This window comes from Macaca thibetana, chromosome 4 (assembly GCF_024542745.1).
Source record: "Macaca thibetana thibetana isolate TM-01 chromosome 4, ASM2454274v1, whole genome shotgun sequence".
In the NCBI taxonomy this organism is placed as follows: domain Eukaryota; kingdom Metazoa; phylum Chordata; class Mammalia; order Primates; family Cercopithecidae; genus Macaca; species Macaca thibetana.
The window spans coordinates 157,281,379-157,304,143 of NC_065581.1; the positions used below are offsets into that span (position 1 = coordinate 157,281,379).

General features: G+C 43.3%; 1 protein-coding gene across 2 annotated transcripts; it reads right to left on the minus strand.

The window, feature by feature from the left end:
• Window positions 1-1,561: 1,561 nt before the first annotated feature.
• Window positions 1,562-12,504, minus strand: TAGAP (T cell activation RhoGTPase activating protein). Of its 2 annotated transcripts, XM_050789216.1 has the most exons (10): window positions 12,231-12,504; window positions 11,457-11,541; window positions 11,315-11,368; window positions 10,926-10,992; window positions 9,418-9,584; window positions 8,558-8,719; window positions 7,927-8,036; window positions 5,995-6,190; window positions 4,984-5,098; window positions 1,562-3,696 (listed from the first exon to the last, which is right to left on the minus strand). In XM_050789216.1, exons 2-10 carry the CDS (start codon window positions 11,481-11,483, stop codon window positions 2,399-2,401), a joined length of 2,196 nt encoding a protein of 731 aa, XP_050645173.1. In that variant the 5' UTR covers window positions 11,484-11,541; window positions 12,231-12,504; the 3' UTR covers window positions 1,562-2,398. The 2 variants fall into 2 exon arrangements, with proteins under 2 accessions (XP_050645173.1, XP_050645172.1); XM_050789215.1 differs by lacking the exon at window positions 12,231-12,504 and having other exon boundaries at window positions 11,457-12,222.
• Window positions 12,505-22,765: the final 10,261 nt, after the last annotated feature.

Consider the following 22,765-nt stretch of genomic DNA (forward strand, 5'->3'; position numbering starts at 1 on the left):
ACAGCAGCCCTCAAGAACTAATATACTTGGGAACCAGGTTGGGGAAACCTTTTGAAAGGCAGACGGACTCTGTAGATAGGAGTGGGGCTACCACACCGTGCAGTATTTGAAATAGTCAACTGTGACTGACTGCACTCTTCAAAGACTAACAACAACATTTGCTTGGGCAGGGAGCTCCTAAACGTTCATCAGCACAATGTGCTATTCATGTGTGTAGAGGACTTCCGGTTTCATTCCACTTTTTAAAAATAAGGAAATTTGGGTAGGGTTTTCGTGACCTGAGTGAGCAGGGTCACACGGAGATCAGGTGAGTGGTAAAGCTGGAATACATTTGTGGCTTCCTGGTTAGTAGTCTTAGCAGTCTATTGATGGGAATCCTCTGATTCTCAATGAGAAGTGGTTATTGTTAGAGGCAGAGGATTTTTTTTCAGTACTAAAATACTTAGTGCAGTGCCTGGCACATGGTAGATGCTAAAATTGTAACTATTGCTATTAGTGACCAACTCTGGAAATGGACTGCTTAAGTTAGCAGTCAGTTGAGCTCTGCCCCCATGAAATTTATATATTATTGGTGCTTAATATTTTTATTTTTTATTTTTTTTATTTATTATTTTAATTTTTTGAGACCGAGTCTCACTCTGTCACCCCAACGGGAGTACAGTGGCATGATCTCGGCTCACTGCAACCTCTGCCTTCCGGATTTAAGTGATTCTCCTGCCTCAGCCTCCCAAGTAGCTGGGACTACAGGCGCCCACCACCACACCTGGCTATGTTTTGTATTTTTAGTAGAGATGGGGTTTCACCATGTTGGCCAGGCTGGTCTCAAACTCCCGATCTCAAATGATCTGCCCACCTCGGCCTCCCAAAGTGCTGGGATTACAGGCATGAGCCACCACGCCCAGCCCATCAATAAAGTATTTTTAATATTAGGTCTGAGTGTGCTACCTTGAGCAGTCTATTTTACAACATTATTAACTTTGCACAACATTATTGATAAATCATCTCTGAAAAGACTCAACACAACATATTTCTATAACAAATGAGAAGCATGTATGATATTTTCTTTTAAAAAGTTGATGAAATAAGGAAAATTGAAGTCCAGTATCTCAAAGATACTGGATAAATATCTTAATAATTGAGCAGTAAAGTTCTAATACATTACAAACATTTTACCATTATGTTTGCCAATCATTAAGCAAAGTGAGCATCATAAGAATGAGATGAGATGAGATGTAAAATTACTGGAAAGTTTAATTCGCTAGAAATGAGAAATTTTACATTTATTATATTATCCTTTATTTGTGTACTAAATTTTTCTGGCAGAATGACTGGTTGCTGAAAAAGAAAATGGCTTAAAGTAGGTACTTTTTTATGGTTTTGCAAATTCTGGAGAACAGGGACTGCTTCTTCCTAAACAAGATCTCCAGTCTTGCTATTAGTCTAGAATAGTGAATATATATTCAATAAATGCTTGTTGAGTGAACCAATATGTGAATGATTTTCTCGGTGGATTTCTATTAATCGAGGGAAAGGAGGTAACATGTCAATAAAAAAATGAACATTTTTACTTTCAAATAAGGAAGGCAATTTATTGTAGTGAAATTACATTGAAGTTTTATATATGACCCCCAATGCATATAAAATCATTTACCTCCACACTATAGGATAGGACATCATGAATTACAAAGAAACTCAAAGTGCTGTAGATGAGTTAATATTGATATAATACATTTTCATTAATTTACCCAAATGTAATTGGATGATTGAAAGGACAGGTTGAAGTGTTTTTCATGATTTTTGCTATGACCTCTGCTTTTGCTGGAGTTTTTAATGCCTTTGATGGCTCCAGACGCTCAGCTCTGTTCCTTGCAGTCTGTTTCTTTCGTCTATGGTGGTGATTAGTTATTGCAAGGCTGCTTATATGGAGTAATATATAGTTTACTCTGGTATAGAGTAAACTTACCGGGGGTTTAAACACTTCTCCCTAAATGGAGTTTGTGGAAAATGTGAAAATTGGCATGACATTTGAGGCCACATTATAAAAGCAAAGATAATTTTCAAACACTAGCTAAGAGAAAAGTGCCCCAGGAAGCAAGGAACAGCAATGTACTTCACTGCAAATCCACAAACGTATGCAGGGATTATTAGACATTCTTTGCACCTAACACCTTATCTATAATACATTTTATACATTTGTTACATATTGCACAAATCCGGGTACACACAGACTATCTGATGCACCATGGCCATAGTGTAGCTATCCTCACTGAGGAGGGCTTTGCACAGCGTTCTAAAGGAGCTTATTCAAGACCTTTTAAAACCACAATCTAAAGGCAGTTCTTTACAAGTCTCATATTTACAGATAGCACAAGCTATGGCATGGTGTATGGCCTCCCTCCTAAATATACGATTCTTTGGCATGTTGGAACTGGTCAGCCTCAAAGACCGGCTGGCTACATCGTCGCATGAGACAGTCCCGCTTATTCCTCTGCACGGACTCGGAGACGGTCCTCAGCCGGAGGAGCTCCGGTCTCCCTGGGCCAGACACGTGCCCCAGAGAGTCCCAAGAAGCATGGACAGTTCTGCTCTGTATCCATCGCTCAGGCAGGGGAGAGGGTCCGTGGCCAGGGAGTGGCTCTTTGCTGTCCCTGTGTCTTGAGTCTCCTGTGTGGTGAGCAGGTGGAAGAGGGGGTAGGAGGGAGTCCACCTCCAGCATCCTCGCCCTCATGCTCCCCACGGTCATGCTCCCCACGGTCTGGCTCCCGTAGGCCGCGAGTCGGGCTGCCGGGCCCTGCATGGCCTCTTCATAAGAGGGTGGGCTTCCAGGCCTCTCCCAGTCAGCTCCCTGGAACACATCATCCACCGAGAGGGCGTGGGGTCTCAGGCAGAAGGCGCGGGTTGTTTGATTGTGGGTTTCAGACCCATTTTCCTGCACGATTCGGCCAGCAAGCTGGCTTTCCTTTCTAACACCCCTTGGGACGTGGTCCCTGGTAAAGTCTTGTGATTTCCCAGACCCTGCGCTGAGGTTTTTGGTCAGCACTTTTTTGTGAGGGGCAAAGGAGAAAGACATGGAGTGCTTTTTAATTTCTCTGCTGGGCTTGCCTTTTTCTGTCTTTGTGGTGAAAGACTGATGTCTGCTGAAGAAATTTCTTTTGGGACTGGAAGGAGAAGCCACGGGTGAGCTGTCAGAGGACGCGTCCAGCGAGCTGCTGGAGAAGGCTTTGGGAACCAGTGCCCTTGGGAGCACCGAACCCGGGGTCAAGTTCTTGATCTTCAGGTCCACCGGCCTCTTGGTTTTGCCTTGCACTGCAGGGAAGACCTCCTCTGGAAATGGGTCTTCAGCCTCCTCCCTTTCCAAACGAGAGCCTACCCGGGGCACGGGGAAGTCCCCTTCACTCTTTGTTAGTGTTTGGTTTGTCACCCGGCTCTCAAGGCACTCCTGGGAGGACGGCATGCTGGGCTCTGAGTACCTCCTATCGGGCTGTGCGAGGGAGCTTTTCAGCCTGGCCACGGTGCTCACAATGGGCTCTAGGCTGACCTCTCGGGCATCCTGTGGGCCCCCACTATCAAAGCCAGCAGCTGTGGCCATGGGCACCTGGGGCTGCCTGCTGGGAGAGCTGATGCCACTGCTGCTGTTGGATTCCACATCAGGATCGTTGCTGTCATAGGCTGAGTCATTCTGCAGGGTCGACACATCTGGGGGAAGTCAAAGAGCAGTTGAACATTTGTTTGGGTTTATTTATTTATTTGTATTTGTATTTTTTTTTTTTTTGAGACAGAGTCTTGCTTTGTTGCCCAGGCTGGAGTGCAGTGATGTGATCTCGGTCACTGCAACCTCCTCCTCCTGGGTTCAAGCAATTCTCCTGCCTCAGCCTCCAGAATAGCTGGGATTACAGGCGCCCGTCACCATGCCTGGCTGTTTTTTCTATTTTTAGTAGAGAGGGGGTTTCACCATGTTAGCTAGGCTGGTTTCAAACTCCTGATCTCAGGTAATATGCTTGCTTTGGCCTCCCAAAGTGCTAGGATTACAGGCGTGAGCCACTACGCATGGCCGTTCAGGTTCTTTTAGAAATGAACTTTGCTACAGTTCGCCCTGCTCATACCAATCAGGGCACTAGGTGATTTATTAGCAGAACTACTTAGGGGCTTGATATGACAAGAAATGTACCATATGAAAAGTTTGTTTCTTTCTGAATTTATTTTGAGATTAGAAGAAAAATAGGGAAAGGAAATGAGTAAAGGAGAGAGGAAGGAGAGAAAGAGAGGAGAGAATAAGAAAAGAGAGAACAGCATTTCACTGCAAATTTATTTATTTTTTTTTATTTTATTTATTTATTTTTTTTGAGACGGAGTCTCACGCTGTTGCCCAGGCTGGAGTGCAGTGGCGCGATCTCGGCTCACTGCAAGCTCCGCCTCCCGGGTTCCCGCCATTCTCCTGCCTCAGCCTCCCGAGTAGCTGGGACTACAGGCGCCCGCCACCGCGCCCGGCTAATTTTTTGTATTTTTAGTAGAGACGGGGTTTCACTGTGGTCTCGATCTCCTGACCTTGTGATCCGCCCGCCTCGGCCTCCCAAAGTGCTGGGATTACAGGCTTGAGCCACCGCGCCCGGCCTCACTGCAAATTTATTGACCTTAATTTTTAAAACCGCTCCTTTTACTGGACCCATTTCCATTGTCATGGAGTCATATGCCATGAAGTGGAAACAAAAGTTTCTCACTCAACTCCAGAGCTAAAGGTGACTTAGTGAAATCAGCAGTGATTTGCGATGAACACTGGGAAGGGGCAAAGACTATCTGTGGTCTGAGAGGCGCTGCAGGAAAAGCCCGGAGCAGGGTTTTCATGTTTAATGGACTGGAGTCCAGTCTGACTTGGGGATTTGTGAAGGTAACTTCTACCTCATACATCAGAGATGCTTTACATGACGGGCAGCCTGGCATGAACTTTTCCCTACAATCGTAATCAAATGATAGCACATTCCATACCTGAACTGTCAGTGTGCTCCAGGGAGTCAACAGAAGTGATACTGGAATGTACTGGAATGTTCTCCCCAAATATTTCAAAGCAGTTATCAATGAGGAATTCCACCAGTGTCTTCACCTGTGAGGAAAAGTAAGCAATTTGTCAGCTTGAAGACTTTTTTTTTTTTTTTTTTTTTTTTTTTTTTTAGGGAGGTGAGGAAGAATGGGGACACAGTGGAGTCACATGCCAAAATGAGAATTTGAGATCTTTATGTGTCTGAAAAGAGCATACAGAAATTTGGTAACAATCAGATACTTTTTATTTTTGTGAGACAGGCTCTCACTCTGTCACCAGGCTGGAGTGCAGTGGCGCGATCTCGGCTCACTGCAACCTCTACCTCCTGGGCTCAACTGATTCTCCTGCCTCCGCCTTCCGAGTAGCTGGGACTACAGGCATGTGCCACCAGGCCCGGCTAATTTTTTCTATTTTTAGTGGAGACGGGATTTTGTCATGTTGCCCAGGCTGGTCTCAAACTCCTGAGCTCAGGCAATTCACCTGCCTCGGCCTCCCAAAGTGCTGAGATTACAGACCTGAGCCACCATGCCAACAATCATATACATTAAAGTTAGATACTCCTTGGTGTTTTGAGACATGCATTTAAATTTAAGAACATACAAAAAATTAAAGTATTAATAACATTTTCATTTAAGTAAGTAGTTTCTCAGATCGATAGACGGATAGACTGTGTCGTACAAACCACAAAAACAAAAGGGCTTTTTTTATATCGGGAGAGAGTGATGTAAACACTCGCAGCACTCATCTGTGTCACAGACCACAGAAGACACAGATTTATTCAGTTTCATTAGATACATGTATCTGAGGGAGTGGAACTATGACAAAAGCATTTTGCATTTTATATTTTCACTGTGATGCTGACTCAGTTGGAGACATTCAGAAGCATTTTATTGCCTGCATTTGGCAAAGAGATGCTGAGATCATAAGTTGGGGACTTCTCATCAGTAAGCAGAACAAACCTTGTTGTTCAGGTCCTTCTGGGCTTCAAATGACAGACACTGGTCATTCTCCAGGGTGAGCATGTTGGGTCCAATGCAGATGGCCAGGTTGCTGGAGTCCATTCTGTTGACCTCAGAGTTCTTGCTGATGAGGTGTAGCACATAGACCAAGTGCTTGAGCAGCAGGAGGTTGGGCCGGGGGAGCTTATCTGCAACCCTGGAATAAAGTGAAGGGATGTTAGTTTTCAAAAAGGCTAATGGTCTTCGGTGTAGCAAGCTGAGAGTTTCTGCCGAAACCAGACTTCCTTTAAAATGAGGAAGGTGCATTTTCACAAGTAATATTGTGAAATGCTCATTCAGACACTTCCAGTGGCAACTGACACAGAGTGAGGCTGGTTAACCGCAAGGTCTTGAGGAGCTAAGAAACTGGCCTTTATAATTGGGACATGAATAATTCAGCCCTTTATTATTTATACAGAGCTTAAATTATGAAGCCAATCTGCATTAAAGACCAGAATTTGCATTTATATTTAGAAAATAGTTTTGTTGAGTAATCATTTAGCCATGTAGAATTTCTTTCTGTTTCTAACACGGCTAGACTGGTTTTCTTGCCTTAAAACAAAAACAAACTATAATTACCAAACGAAGACGACACATTTTTACAACATTCTGAGAAATCTTTATGAAGACTAAATCAGTTTCTTTCTTTTTTTTTTTTCTGAGACGGAGTCTCGCTCTGTCGCCCAGGCTGGAGTGCAGTGTCCTGATCTCAGCTCACTGCAAGCTCCGCCTCCTGGGTTTATGCCATTCTCCTGCCTCAGCCTCCCAAGTAGCTGGGACTATAGGCGCCTGCCACCTCACCCGGCTAGTTTTTTGTATTTTTTTTTTTTTTTTTTTTTAGTAGAGACAGGGTTTCACTGTGTTAGCCAGGATGGTCTCGATCTCCTGACCTCGTGATCCACCCGTCTTGGCCTCCCAAAGTGCTGGGATTACAGGCCTGAGCCACCCCGCCCAGCCGACTAAATCAGTTTCTAAGGGCATATTCATAATAAGGCAGCACTTCAATCACAACATTGTTCCTAATGATAAGAAATTAGACTTCTTAAAGTCTCTTTTTCAAAAAATGAAATGGTGATTCTTTTCATTTCTCAGAAGAAGGAATTGTTATAAAAATGCTTTATGTCTAGGTGGAAACTCATGGTGATAATCTTAGAATATTCATTTTGGGACAGACATTTTAATGTCTTCACTTCTATACATATGTCATTGAAAATATTTAGCCATGTGGGACAATTATAACATATAGATAGACTTTCATAGGATGTGATAACCGTGCTGACATTTCAAAGCTTGGGTTTTAGAATTCTCTAGTCACTAACAGATCACACTTTCCATTGCATATGTTATTATTTTTACTCTCACTGGAATTTGTTATTATATAGTTTTCCTTTTGGTTAATTATAAGAGGATTAAATATGCTATGAAATTTTATGAACAAAACAACCGCCCCCACCCCATTGCCTGGCTGCATCCTGAGGGATGTTTTATGGGAGAACTGTTGCCTTGCATGACACCAATGTAGCTTAAAGATAACCCCAAACTCCTACACTTTGCTGGCAAGCCTGTGTTACAGTTTTCAGGTCTGATTTTATCTCACACTTTTTTGAACAGCTTACATTTTCAGACTTCCCTACCTCTTGGGATTTGTGAGGATTGAAATTCACTTCCTACGTTTTGAAGAAATATTTCCTTTCATTTGGCTAAAATTAAACTTCAAAAGTCCAGGGCACCCTCTGGTTTTTATTCTGGGAGTGGACAAGCAATTCCACTCAGATTCCCTAAACATCACAATTCTCATGAAACAGGGATCATGAAGCTTTTACAAAGTTGTGTAAAGAATCAGAAGACGGAGGTGATGCGGCCTGGCAATCACTGATGACTTTGATGACTTACTGTTTCAGGGCCTCGATTCTGTCCTCCTCATCCTGCATCTCCAGAGTGCCCATCCACTCCTCAAAGAGGTCGCTTGAAAGTAGCTTCCGGGGGATACTTCTGAGGAAGTCCTGGGGGATGAGAGCGGGCTATTGGCCTCTTGGTACTGTATGATGTCCCATGTCCTCGTTTTCACCTGGTTTTCATTCCATCACAGGGTGCTGTATGCTTAGCCCATCATAGATTGTGCCCCTTCATTCCTGCATTTGATTAATCCAGGGAACCCTCTCTGCAACACCCTTGGCCTCTCTGCGACTTTCTAACATCAAGCAGAGTCAGAGGCACCATCCCCAGGTGGGTGTGTTCTGAGGGGCCACTGGATTTTGGCATGTGGATTCTGCCATGGAACAATCAAATTGCCCATTGTTGGCAAAGTTTTGAGAGAGCAGAATGCATTGCTTTCTGTTGGAATCTGAGGTCACGGAAACAGAGGTGCTTACCAAATAAATAAATAAAGGGCTTAATGAAAAAAATAAAACTCCAAGATCAGTGTACCTTGCTGTGTGGAGAGAAGAGCCTATTTCTTGCATCCTGAGAACGAGTGTGCCAGGGCCCCTTGGCAGGTTTTTTGGCACAAGTGTGTTGAACTCACCTTAAAGACCACAGCGAGGAGGTGCACGGGGAGGCTCTCCAGATCCACCGCATCCCCAGAGTTGAGCTCCTCCTTCAGCTCCTTGCGGGCTTTCTCGTTGGCTGCTCTCCTGAATATCCCTTCCGTTGAAGGGCCTTTAAGGCATAGAATAGTGAGAATGTCCTAAAGGAAACAGCGATAGGAACAGGAAAGGATTACCATTGGTTCAAAGATACACACTGTGCTGCTACTAATGCATGAAGATCTATGCTTAGACTGCAGAAAGAATTAAAATAATGTACATGAACAGTTTCTAACTTTACTTGTCGTAAAATATCATCTCTCTAAAAGTTAGTTATCTTCTCTAGTATACTGAGATAGTCTTAACAGGAATATTAATGTCAGATTTTGCTTTCAGTTCAGTCGCTATCAATGGCCTTCCTCAACCCCGCTATTTTTCTAAGAGGAGGCAAATTGTGAAAGCTCTAATTTTGCACTTTTCTAAAATCATTTTGGAGCTCTCTCATTTCAAATACTTCCATATGAACATTGGATTTTGGATCACAAAGTCTATATTCTGTTTCCCCTTCAGACTTTTCAGAAGCTACAAATCTTCGGCATTCTTCACTCTGTGCAGTCAGAGAAATGGAGGGACCATAGCTCTGAGCTCATTGGCAAATACAACTAATTTCAATTTCTGGAATGGAAGCAGTCAGATATTCTTCTAACTGCATGCGTATGTGGGAGTGCCATGTCGAAGAGTGGAAAATATGGAAGATCAGTCCCTACAAACTTCATAGGAGAATGACATTCAGATTTCCCGAGTATTTTGCATGTCCAACTGAAAACTGAAGTAGGTTTATGAGAAAATGCATGCCTACCTGGATGGGTCTGGGGAGTGTGTCGCTGCCACCACAGATAATTGACAAGGGCTGATCAAATAGTGATGCTTTCAAGTCTGTCTCCAAAGCCCCAGAAAAATCTGATGCAGGGGAGAGCCTTCTCATGAGAAAGGGCCAGGACAGCACCTTCTTTCTCTTCTTAACTTCTACAGCCAAGAAAACAAGGCAACGAGAAAAATTAGACTACAGTGTTAATACGCAAAGATCCAGGTAAGAAAATGGGTATCGTTGGCCACATAATGTGGTCGATAGTATATGCCATGTGAGAAAAATAATTTTGAAAACTTAAGAAAGCAAAGGGCGTGAATCTTAATCTAGAAAAACCAACCGATAAACAACCACACTGTTACCAGGGCAACCAGTTCCCTAAACAGCAACACCAGGGTTCCTCAGAGCCTCCACCTTTCCTGTTTTCACTCTTTCCAGCTGTTTGCTACAGAAAATTAGCAAAACCTAACTGTGCAGATCATAAACAACCATCTTAACCTACTGGCCTGAATAACTATAGAGGAAATTTCTGATATGAAATAGATTATTTTGATTTCCTCCTTTAATTGGCGAAGAAAACGAAACTTAAAAGGTGAGGAAGTGACTTGCTCAGTATCTCTTCGAAGGCACATAGCAGGGCCGGCTCCAACCCTTTGCAGCCTCGCAGGCACTACATAGCCACTAGAGGGAGCTAACACCATTCTTCCTTCCGGGTGACTGGTCACCTGGGTTTTCCAGGTCGCTGCTTTAGGACAGAGGCAAATACGAATCGCGGCAGGAAGGTCTGAACCTACATCTGGCAACTGGAAATTATCAGCAAAACGTTATCAAGATATTCTGTCCTTCCGAAATCCACAAGATGTGTGTGCAATGGATATTGCAATCTCAAAAGTTTCCTTCTTTCTTTTCTTTTCCTTCCTTCCTTCTCCTTTTTTTTAAAACTAATTATAAAGGCTATATTTTCTAAATGCATTGGCATATGTTTCTGTACATTTTAGATTGGCAAGTGGAAGCGTGATGAGAAAGAAGTGGCCTGTATGGTTCAGGAGAACTGGGTCAGGGTTGTGCTGTAATGAAATGCATTATGAAAAAAATTGAGAGCGAATGGTGGGTCCTTTGGGATTTGAGATCAGCAACAGTTGCTTCATAGGCTCTTGGATGCATTCTCCATAAGAGAAGGAAGAAAATGGAAAAGACGCTGTGTGTTTTCAAATGTGTGCATGCTAATTGTGGAAACATACATGGCCAGGAGACGGAACCGCATTAAAAACCCTTGGCAGAACTGGGGGATTCTCTGTGGAGAGGCTCTTTCCGCTCGCAGCACTCCCGGCTCTAGTGAGTTGGAGCACACCTGCCATTTAAGGGTTAATGTTCTGCGGTCTTTAACAGAACACTTATACAAAAAAATTCCTAGTAGAGTAAAAACGCTGTGGTTTTGCAAACCAAGAACGCTGGTTGTTAGCACTTACATAAAAGATCAGTATGTTTTCAAAACTCACCAATGAGCTGGCAAATACTGTCTTCACTCTCACATGATGCCAACAGGGGATGTTCCTTGATGTCACCCTAAAAACATTTTTATTTCAGTTAAATATAGTGACTGAAGAAACCTATCGAGTCTTTCCCCACAAAACACACATACAACATTTTATTCATATTAAAAATGAAGTCAGTAGAGTGCATTGATGTTTTTTTCTAGCTTCTAGAGGCAATATTAAAGTCTCGATTGTCATCATATAAGATCCTAATTAATGTGTTTAATTTACTACATGTGTGATGTTAATTTACTACTCTGATAATTAATATTCAACCCAAATAATATTCAATAAAACAAAGTTTTCCACCTTCTCACAGTACAGGTAAAAAGTTTCAAAAATTGCTTTCTTACCTCTGATTGACATTCGATTAGCGTCTCCATATTACTGGCATTTAGTGTTTTTGACTAAAAGAGAAAAAATAAAATTAGGTAAATATCTTTTGGCCCTTGCCTCTAGGAAACGCGAATTAATAAATGTGAGAGTGTCACTCACAGCATTGTGGCTGCTTCTCAGCTTCATCAGTATTGGGACTGACTGTCCGGGAGTGAATTTCACTCCTGTGCGGCTGTGGCTCTGTCTACAACGAATCATATGGAAAGGAGTTAGGAGGAACACACAGTAGGTTGGCCACTGTCAGCACCACTTTGCCAAAGCACAGAGTTTGAAACTATTTATTTATTTATTTATTTTTCTATTTTACTACTTTTTCAATTGCCTTTACTTTGGAAAAAAAACTATTACATAGACAAGTTTTCATTTAAAGTCAGTTCTGTGTTACCAGATGTCATATGTTGTTAAGAACAGCATCTGAACACAATTATTTCTAAATTATTTAAGCCAACTATCTTTACCATTCTAAACATTGTCACCAATTTATTCCATTCCCATCAAGAGATAATTTGGATATCAATTACATTAACATTTTAAATTAACATTAACATTAACTTTTTGGGGGGAGTCCTCACTATATGCCAGCTATCGTAGTAGGTGCTTTGCATGGATTTTCTCATCTAATCCAAAAAGGAAAAAAAAAAATGTATCTCCAGGATGCTGCAATAGTAAACATGAAACAAAGACAACATTTATAGAATCCCTACACCAAAAAGGTGCAGCCTTCACGTTGAAGCAAAGCTTTCTTTGTCCTGAGACTTTATAAAGTGAGTGTATATTCCACGGGCTAGCTGTTTTCTGTTGCCTGTGATCTGAGTGACCTGTGACTGGCAAGGCAGCCTGCAATTTCTAGGCGTGTTAATATATAGTACTTACCCTCGGAGGGTCTCTAGCCAGAGTTCTTTTACATCCGGTGAGCTGTAAATAATGGGAGAAAGAGCATGACACTCTGCTGCTTCTAGTCCACTGGGAGAGAGGGAGACTGAGCCGGTCTCCCTTCACATGCTCTGCATTATAAGCGAGGGGGCGGGCAGGTGGAAATTCAGAATATTACAGAGACCGGAAAGAACATCATGGGCTGTCACACAGACGAAGCCAGCCAGACACTGGAGAGCTCTCACTTCCTCATTCCTTTTAGGGCAGCTCTGTCTTTTTTTTTTCTCCTCCACTTCAAAGTAAAAAATCTGTAAACTACTAGGAGTGGAAAAGATGACATTCAGCCCATAGGTGAAGGCTCTGATTAATGTCATAGGTGGGATGTGTGAACAAGAAATTGTGTTATTCTGTGCATAAACATCACTTTATTTTCTAAAGTGGTAATTTCAAGTGCCTTTTTTTGCGTCCTGTTTGGGTGCTGTTCCCCCTCCCACGTGCCATCCGCTCTGTCCACCAGCACCACGCGTTGATTAGCATCCCTGGATGTGGGACACTGTTACAGAACCAGAAAGAAACCCAAGACAGTCCCTTCCTTGAGGAACAATCACCATCCAAAGCCACATTAGTTTCCTTTGGAAGTAGGAAGAAAACTCCCTCGAGTCAGTTGTCAATACAGTAACCCCCTTCTCCTTTCTGTAACTCCTGGTCAAAAGTATTGATACTTAATTTACAGTCAGAGCAGATGTCGTTCTGACATGGAAGGAAAACAAAAATTCCTTTGATCAGACCAATTTAAAATAGGAAAGAGATGGTGAATTTCATTTGTGGATCACTCTTTCTGCATAAGAGAATTTCTGATCTTTTCTATAGATCAAGGGCAATATATGAAACCACTCAAATGCCTCAGCATGAGAATGGATGCATAAGTTGTGATCCATTCACATAGAGAATGAATGTTATATAGCACTGACAATGAACAGCCTATGACTATAGCCAACAATATGGTTGGATCTCACAATATGACGTTGAGCCAAGGAAGCCAGACTTGAATTAATTAATGCAAAGCACAAAACTAGCAAAAGTCGTCTGTGCTGTTGGAAGCAAGAGTAGCAGTTTCCCAGAGGGGCTGGTAGTGACTTCCAGGGGCCAGCGGGGGTTTGGTGATTGTCCATTCTTGATCTGGGTGGTGCTAGGCTTATGTGCACACTTTCCTATTTATGTTAGTTTTCAATAAAAAGTTTTAAAATAACTTGGCTTCATTCATCATCAGCATCTTTCATTTTAAGACTTTTCCAAGCCGGGCGCGGTGGCTCACACCTGTAATCCCAGCGCTTTGGGAGGCTGAGGCGGGCGGATCATGAGGTCAGGAGATGGAGACCATCCTGGCTAACACGGTGAAACCCCGTCTCTACTAAAAATGCAAAAAATTAGCCGGGCGTGGTGGCGGGCACCTGTAGTCCCAGCTACTTGGGAGGCTGAGGCAGGAGAATGGCGTGAACCCGGGAGGCGGAGCTTGCAGTGAGCTGAGATCGAGCCACTGCACTCCAGCCTGGGCGACTGAGCGAGACTCCATCTCAAATAAAAAAAAAAAGACTTTTCCATATTGTCACTTCTATTGTCATTTTACTGAAAGGAGGTGATTATGGGAGCAGACTTTGGGAAACTGAAGCACAGAGAGGTAGAAATTTGCTCTGTAACTCAGAGGCTCAGTGGGGACCTAGGGACAGATCCTGGTTTTCAGACTTCCAGCTGGACGTTCCCTCTCTTAAAGCCACCACAGTGCCAGAGTTCACCCAGTGTTCCCAGGGCAGCTGTAGAGGCCCCTGCTCTTTCAGCATCCCTCTCCTGCCTTTATAAACCTCCAAAGTGGACTCACTGATTTTTTTAATTGAAAAAGGGCATTTACGCTGTGCCCAGCCTAGTGCCAGGTATATAGTAGGTACTAAATAAATAATTTCTGAATGTATACATTTCCTTATAAAATAGTCAAAATAGAGTATTACTATAATATTCTATATATCATACTATATTGTGATATCTATTCATCGTTGATATGTATTTTCTAAACTTTTTTTTTCTGACAAGTGGACTTTTTAATTTTTGTAAGAAACTTAATGTACTTACTGTTCTTTCTTTCTTTCTTTTTTCGAGACGGAGTTTCGCTCTTGTCACCCAGGCTGTAGTGCAATGGCATGATCTCAGCTCACTGCAACCTCTGCCTCCCGGGTTCAAGTGATTCTCCTGTCTTAGCCTTCCAAGTAGCTGGGATTACAGGCACACGCCACCATGCCTGGCTAGTTTTTGTATTTTTAGTAGAGGTGGGGTTTCGCCATGTTCGTTGGGCTGGTCTGGAAATCCTGATCTCAGGTGATCCACCCACCTTGGCCTCCCAAAGTGCTGGGATTACAGGCGTGAGCCACTGTGCCTGGCCAAGTTGTCTCTTTAGGATTGTTCTTGCCGGCCTCTAGTGCTACAGGCATTGCCACTCCTGAGAAAGCCACTCCCTCATCAGGTGAAGGCTCCTGGTTATGGAAAAATGGAGCCCACCTTCCAAAAGTTTCCATCTTAAATCCCAGTTCTATCCTGGGAGATACAACTTTCAGATTCCTCTACCATTTCAGATTCATCTACCATTTCAGATTCATCTACCATTCATTCATTTCAGATTCATCTACCATTCATTCATTTCAGATTCATCTACCATTCATTCATTTCAGATTCATCTACCATTCATTCATTTCAGATTCATCTACCATTCATTCATTTCAGATTCATCTACCATTCATTCATTTCAGATTGATCTACCATTACCCCCAAAACACCAAACAATGAAATGACTTCAGTGCTGGCATCATCTCAGTGGTTCATGTTCTTTTTAAAAACCATCTATCTTGGCATCTGTCATTAGCTCTGCATCTACCATTCTAAGAGTGGGGGAAGGTGAGTCTTACTGAAAACCTGCATATGCGCTAGCTATTTTTAAAGACTTTATCTCATGTAATTAGCAACACAGCACTCTGAAGTATGTCCTCCTCCCTGTTTTATAGGTGAGACAATTGGGACTCCCCGGGGTCAGTTAACTTGCCCATGGTCACTCAGCCGTGTTTAAGCCTTGGTCCTACGTTTGGATCCTAAGTCCAGAGCTCTCTGTATTCTTCCACTCAGAGATAACCCTTCAAATGGATCATTTAGAAACAGAGACAAGATGTTGAGACCTCGTATATCAACTTATATCTGAACAACCCAGGTAGATTTTTATGGGGAATGCTTACCTAGCAGAGAGTTAGATTTAGGGCAAGCTCCTGAAACTTCAGAATTTCCTTTTGTCAGTTTCATTAATAATAATAAATAAACACAATTTACATCTCTTTTTTTTTTTTTTGAGACGGAGTTTCACTCTTGTCGCCCAGACTGGAGTGTAATGGCGAGATTGCTGCTCACTATAATCTCTGCCTCCTGGGTTCAAGCGATTCTCCTGCCTCAGCCTCCTGAGTAACTGGGATTACAGGCATGTGCAACCATGCCCAGCTAATTTTTGTATGTTCAGTAGAGATGGGGTTTCACCATGTTGGCCAGGCTGGTCTCGAACTCCTGACCTCAGGTGATCCACCTGCCTTGGCCTCCCAAAGTGCTGGGATTGCAGGTGTGAGCCACTGGGCCCAGCCTCAGCATCTTTTAAAAATATGTAAGATGAATGGTTTGATGACCTGCAGAAATGGTTACATTGACAAACTTTCCTTTTCCTTCTGGGACCTACCATGCCTAGTTAAGCAACCAGGGAAGGTGCCGAACTATCTAGGATGAAAAGTTAGTAGCAAATACGGCAACAGAAAAGAGTTAGGGCCCCTACATTTTTTAAAGCAGAAATATGTTTTGGCTCTTCTTATTGACCCAACTGATGGTGGGAAAACCCAGAGGGAGGTGCCGTCCTTTGGGGTCCCTGGGAGATTTTGACAGTCAACATCTAATGAATAGGTGCATTTTGTGACTGAAGGAAAGCCATCATTGTTGGCTGGTGCTGGTGGGGGACTGAGGAGGCGTTCTGCTTCATGACTGTGGCCCCACCTGCATATGGCCCCTACTATGCAAAGAGTTGTGGAGGGCAGGTGCTACACCCTCACCTCTGAAAATCTTACAGTAATTTTGATTGCATTTTTCCGAACACTAGGAGAAACATTTGTAAATACAGTGCAAAATGTGGAAGCAGTCATGTCAAAAGTTAGAAAAAAAGATGGAAATGTCAGTTTCACTTTTTCCATATTCTTGTCCCCCACACATCTCTTTGAAAAGCAAGCTCACATCACCCTGCATGGTAAGAGTCTTCAGAATGTGGAAAGGAACTTCAATGGCTTTTGCTGGGTTGGGCTGAAGGAAACCCCGGTGAAACCCACATCTGTAAAGATGCTTCTCATGGTGGGACTTTCATCGCTTGGGTCCTGGTCACAATCAATTTTTCTGCAAAGAACTGGCTTTGCTTTTCTTGTGTTGAGTCTCTAGGGACAGTGAGTTCCGTTCCGGGGACTGTGACTTCTATGCTGTGTACATGTGTGCTTTGGAGAGTTACCGGAAGCACCATCGTTCCTTCCCATACTTCCAGGCTCAGTTACCACTTCAGTCTGGACTGTTGTGAACCAGAATATGGAAGTCATTTTCCCCACATTGTTTACCCAGCTTGCCTGGGAAACACCAACTGGAGAATCAGAGTCTGGCTCTTCATTTTGAACTCACTTTCTCTTTCTTTTCCTGGGACCACCCAGTGATTCAGAGTCCTGCATTCGGTAATGAGATTAATGTCAACAGTTTCCTGCATTGAAGATTATTTTCCCAAAGAGTTCACAATTTCCTTCAGGAGTTCTCCATCACCCCAGTGTCTGGCTACCTAATGATTGATTAATAGGTTGATCTTCTAGAAAGCTCAAATTACAATTTCTTTTTTAAAAAAAGGGCAATCCAGCCTTTTCTCTGATTATCCCTCCTCCCCATTTCCCACTTGTCATATGTTTTAGCCACACAGGCTATTGTTATTCCCTAAAAGTGTGCTTCTGAGTCTCCAGGCCTTTGATAAATTGTTCCGTCCTCCTGGAATGCCGTTCACCCCATCTGCCTTTTGAAATTCTGCCCTTCCCTCGGAATCTAGCCCAAGTCCCATCTCCTCTAAGAAGGGATTTTTCTAGATTGAATTAAACTCCCTTCCCTGGCCCTGCATAGTGGCCACATCCAGTAGACTGTGAGTCTCCAGAAAGCAGGGACACATTTTCATCTTTCATTCTTACGAGTGCCTGGCCTCCTATTTTGCACACAGTAGGCATTTGCTACACTTTAATTACTACTAAAATTGTGTGATAAAATAAAACATTTAAATCTCACCATACATTTGCTGGTATTGCAACTCGTCACTCAGACTTTTTGTCACTCAGCCTCTTTGACTGTTTCGTTTCATAGAGAAAGACTACCTCTTTGTCACGCTGTAACAGTGACCGTTGTTGCAGAATTTGATTGAGCTGGGGACATGCTCTCCTTGCACACACCACCGGCTTACGTCAATACCAATGTTGAGGGATTCGACACATGGACTTTCTAGCTCTGTGGTGAGTAAGGAAGTCTCTCTTTAGGTGGACTTGAGTGGCAGCTTCTGTCAGTGAATCTGTCAGGAGGGCGTGACCACACCTGTCCAGCTCTCACCTCCAAGGACCAAAGCCTTACCAGTGTTCTCACCTTAGACTCCCTAGTTCTGTCTGCTCTGGGAAGTGTGAACATGAATGTCCCCAGAGCCATGCTCCTCAGTGTCTGGAGGCAGAGGAGGACTTAGCGTAAAGGACTCTGCGGGCTGGGGAGACGGTGCTCACTTCGAATGACGGTCTTGGATTCACTAATCTGCAAAGTACCCAACCTGCAGAGTCTTTCATGCGGTGACTTTGGTTATAGCGAATTAGCAATAAAACTCCTTGTCTGCCTCTCCTCTAAGAAACTTCTAGGAAAGTCTGTGGGTGGGGAAGATATTCCTGGAAGAGAGGTTCTCGCCTCTCCGCAGGCCCCGGGCTCACAGATGCAGGCGAGGACTCGGTCTCAGCTACAGTAAATCCAGTTCAGTCCTTTAAGGTCATTTTTTAATTTTTAATTTTTTTTTCCCCCAGCAGGAAAAGGGCTGCCTTCTAGGGAACTTCTCAGAGTTTTGCTGGGACCCTGGCATCCCTGAAATAATGTCAAGCATCATTGCATCTTGCAAAATAATTTGCTGTCTCCACAAATGCCTGCATTTCTGCAGCAGTGGAAGCAGACATTTCAGATTTGCTCCCTCAGATCTTTGCAATTATGAATTTATCTTTGTGTTGGAATACAAAATAGGCTCAGCATAAAATAATATTTGAAGAACTCTGTGTTTTCAAAAGCTGGCTTGAAAACTAAGAAAGTCTCAAACAAAATGTTCTTCTTAAACTGCCTTCTCCACTTATTGAGATCAAGATGAAGACTTAAAAATAAGACCTCCTGAGATGAGGTGATTAGAAGCTGTATGGCTGATGACACAAACTGCTATGGAACCCAGGCATGGCCTCACCTTAGCTGCGTTATCACTGCTATGGGACCCAAGCAGGGCTTCAGCTTAGCTCTGTTTGTCACTTTAAGAACTAAAGAATCTGACTGGGGGTGGTGGCTCACGCCTGTAATCCCAGCACTTTGGGAGACCAAGGCGGGCAGATCACGAGGTCTGGAGTTCGAGACCATTCTGGCCAACATGGTGAAACATCTCTAATAAATAAACAAAAAATGATCCGGGCATGGTGGCACATGCCTGTAGTCCCACCTACTCGGGAGGCTGAGGCAGGTGAATCACTTGAACCCGGGAGGCAGAGGCTGCAGTGAGCCCAGATCGTGCCATTGCACTCCAGCCTGGCAACAGAGCGAGACTCTGTCTGTTGATATTTTGGCCTGAAAAATTGCACAAAGAAAACATGATGTCAAAAAAGGCATGTCAGCAACCCTGAACATCAGTTAACTACAATATGATGTGGTAGGTTATTTTTTTGAAGAAACAAAGAGAAAACTATGAAAGCTGAGGTTCTTTGTTAGCAGTCTACAAAATTCATGTGCGGCATTTGTAAAAATCTGAACCAAAAAAGTAGAAATGGTGGAAAAATGTTTAGTTGGCCCCATGCTTTTAAAATGCCTTTTAAAGATGTATTTACTGTAGTTGACTTTGGTTTTTTTACTGAGCAATTTTTTTCATTTGTCATATGAAAAAAATTATCCAGGACTTTTACCTCCCTGTGTAAATTTAAAAAAAGAAAAGTATTTGTTATTTTGAATGTGTGTGGTCTCCTTCTCAAATACTGTGCCTTATTTGGTGTCTCCTAAGAAAATCTTTCAGTGATGCCCTCCTGAGGCGGCCCCTGCTCCTCGGGGTTGGGGAGCGTGGCCACTAGGCATGCAGCTCCTGCCAGGGGAAGAAGTAAAGGGGTCTCCACCCTGAAGACAAACTCTCACCTGGCCGGAGCGGGCTTGTCAGTGCTCAGGGCAGTGTGTTCATTGGCGGCGTCACATCTGATTTTCACCTTTCGCCCAGGTTCAGGTACCAACCATTTAGCAAGTCCTAACCCTTTGTGGCTGGATCTGTTGAGTGCTTTCTTTTCCTGGCAACTGTAGCCTTCTTGATGCACTAGTCCAGACTGGTTCTGATTTAGACTCTAGGACCAGTCCCGGGGAAGGGTTTAAAGCTAGTGTCATCTTCTATGTGAAAAGACTTTGGGCAGGGGGGCAAGGGAAAGGCACGTAATTTTTGCAAGCCTGATGCAGCCTCCTAGGCTCTTCTTACAGAAAAAAGAATCATAAGATTTCTCCTTCTGCTTTTGCGTCATAAAACATTATACGACACACTAGAAAGCATTATATATATATGTATCTGTGTGTATATACATACACATATATAATTTTTTGTTTTTGAGATGGAGTCTCGCTCTGTTGCCCAGGCTGGAGTGCAGTGGTGTGATCTCGGTTCACTGCAACCTCTGCCTCCTGGTTCAAGCAATTCTCTGCCTTAGGCTCCCAAGTAGCTGGGATTACAGGCACCCACCACCACACCTGGCTAATTTTTGTATTTTTAGTAGAGACGAGATTTCACCATCTTGGCCAGGCTGGTCTTGAACTCCTGACCTCATGATCCATCTGCCTCGGCCTCCCAAAGTGCTGGGGTTACGGGTGTGAGCCACCGTGCCCAGCTATGATACATATTTTTAAAAATTTCCATATCTTTCCTAAGTTTGCATATGTTAACTGGAAAACTGAGCCCAGAAGCCCTTTCTCTGAGTTGTAGCCTTTGTGAGATCTTCCCTAAATCTCAAACAGCAACCATTTCTCAAATGTGCAGTGCAGTGCAGTGCTGCTCCAACTTGATCATGTATCAGAATCACCTGGAGGTTCACTCAAACCCAGACTGTGGCCTCCACCTTGGAGCGTCTGATTCGTCAGGTCTGGGGAGAGGCCCGAAAATGTGCATTTGTGGAGTACCCAGTGATGCTGATGCAGCTGGTCTGAGGGCCACACTCTGAAGGATGACTGAAAGCACAGTAAGACCTCATTTAATGTCATCCATAGGTTCTTGGAAACTGTGACTCTAAGTGAATCAACATATAACGAAAACAATTTTCCCATAGGCTAACTGATGATGTAAAAAAGAGTCAAGTTCCTGTGGCATATTTCTGGTCACAAAAGGATCACTGAACTTCTAAATAAAGACCCAGAACACTTCAAATATTAAACATTGAAATAAGTGTGAGCTATACAAACATTTAGGAAAGATGAATAAAAACAAAGAGAATCATTATTTACCTGCTCATTCCACTTCAGGGCCTGGGGTGACAAGAGACCATCCTGGCGGCTCAGCTGCCACCCCATCTCAGGGCACACTCACACACGCACCCAAGCTCATTCATCCTGGGAGCATGTAGACACACCTAACAGCACAGCTTTGGGATGTGGGAGGAAACCAGAGCACCCAGAGGAGACCCATGTGGACGTTGGGAGAGCACGGAAATTCCACACCGAGAGTGACCCCAGCCAGGAAGAAATTGCTTTTTTCATCCATGTGATAATGAAATGACATTGAACAAAATAATGTTATTTGAGGACCTGCTGTATCATAAAAAAGTAAAAAGTAAAATGCATTTTATATATTCCTGCTTCCTGGCTTTGGAGTAGTTTATTTAATGGCATTTTTATAATCGCTAGGTTATTCCACGATTCTTTGCTAGCTTTCACATTCTATCTTTCTATCTTGCCCCTTGAAATTAGACTGCAGGACCTTAAATCGAAGAAACTCATTCTTAAACCCCAAGACAAGCCTGGAGCGCACGGTACGAAGTACCCAAGTATCCATTTTTAAGAATGAGTAAAACAGACACCCAGCCCGAAGCTGGACTTCCGCTTTTTCGGATGTTTGGACACATTTCTGCTTCTGATTGCTATGCTCAACCCTGTTTTCCCAGACAAAAGCTGAGGGCTACTCCAAAGGAATCGTTTACACTTTTGTGTTGAGAATAAGCCCAAGACCTTTTACTAGGTGGCTAAACAGAGATAAGGCATCTACCACTTGGCCCACTTAGTTAGAGCCCTGAGATCTAACTCAGCAGAGGCTTCGCTAATTTTACTTAATTTTTTCAAATAAGTGGTATTTCCCTATTGATGACTCACTTCCAATGGCCTGGCTTAAGGAAGCCAAATAGACCACCAGGTGCACAAACTTGTCTTGAACCTAAGAGACAGCTGTATGTCCACAGGGCGTCTGTTTTTGGTGAGAGAGCTCAGCTCTCCACAAATGTCCCTTGGAAGATCCCTAAACACTTGAGGGTGAGCTTCCTTGACCACCACCTACAAGAACACTCAGTGTGTGTGTGTGTGTGTGTGTGTGTGTGTGTGTGTATAACATTATCCTTTCATGACACATGTTTACGATGCACAGATGACCAGATCAACAGAGTAAATAAGGCATTAGTTGAATCTCTCTGCCAACTGAGAAAAGGCAGTTTCAAGTTTAAATATCAGCCCTTCTCAAACTTGGCTGCACATGAGAATTCCCTGGGAAGCTTTTTAAGAATAATCAATGCCCACACCTAATCTTTTACCAATAAAATGGAAATTTCTGGAGATGAGATTTCAGGATTTAAAAAAATTCTCCAGAGAATTCCAACATGCAGCTCAACCAGTGATCTCAGCCACAGTTTTTGGGGTCAACTGATCTGTCAGTTTTATAATGGGATCCTTTTCCACTGTAACCACAGGCACTGGGCGATCTTAGGAGCAGCAGGTACATTCTCTGCCTGGGTGGGAAGCTGAGCCTCAGCATCCCTACATTGAGCAGTGTCATCTCAGGAGCACTACTTCCCTAACTTACCCCTTCTCACCCACAACGTGAGAGAGCTGAGGTGACTTAGAATCTGCTGCAATCTTGTGGTTAATGAAATGTGGCCGTAATTCTTTGCGGCGACTTCTATCAAGACACAGAGTCTACTTCCCCACATGATGTGAGGCTGCCCTCATGACTT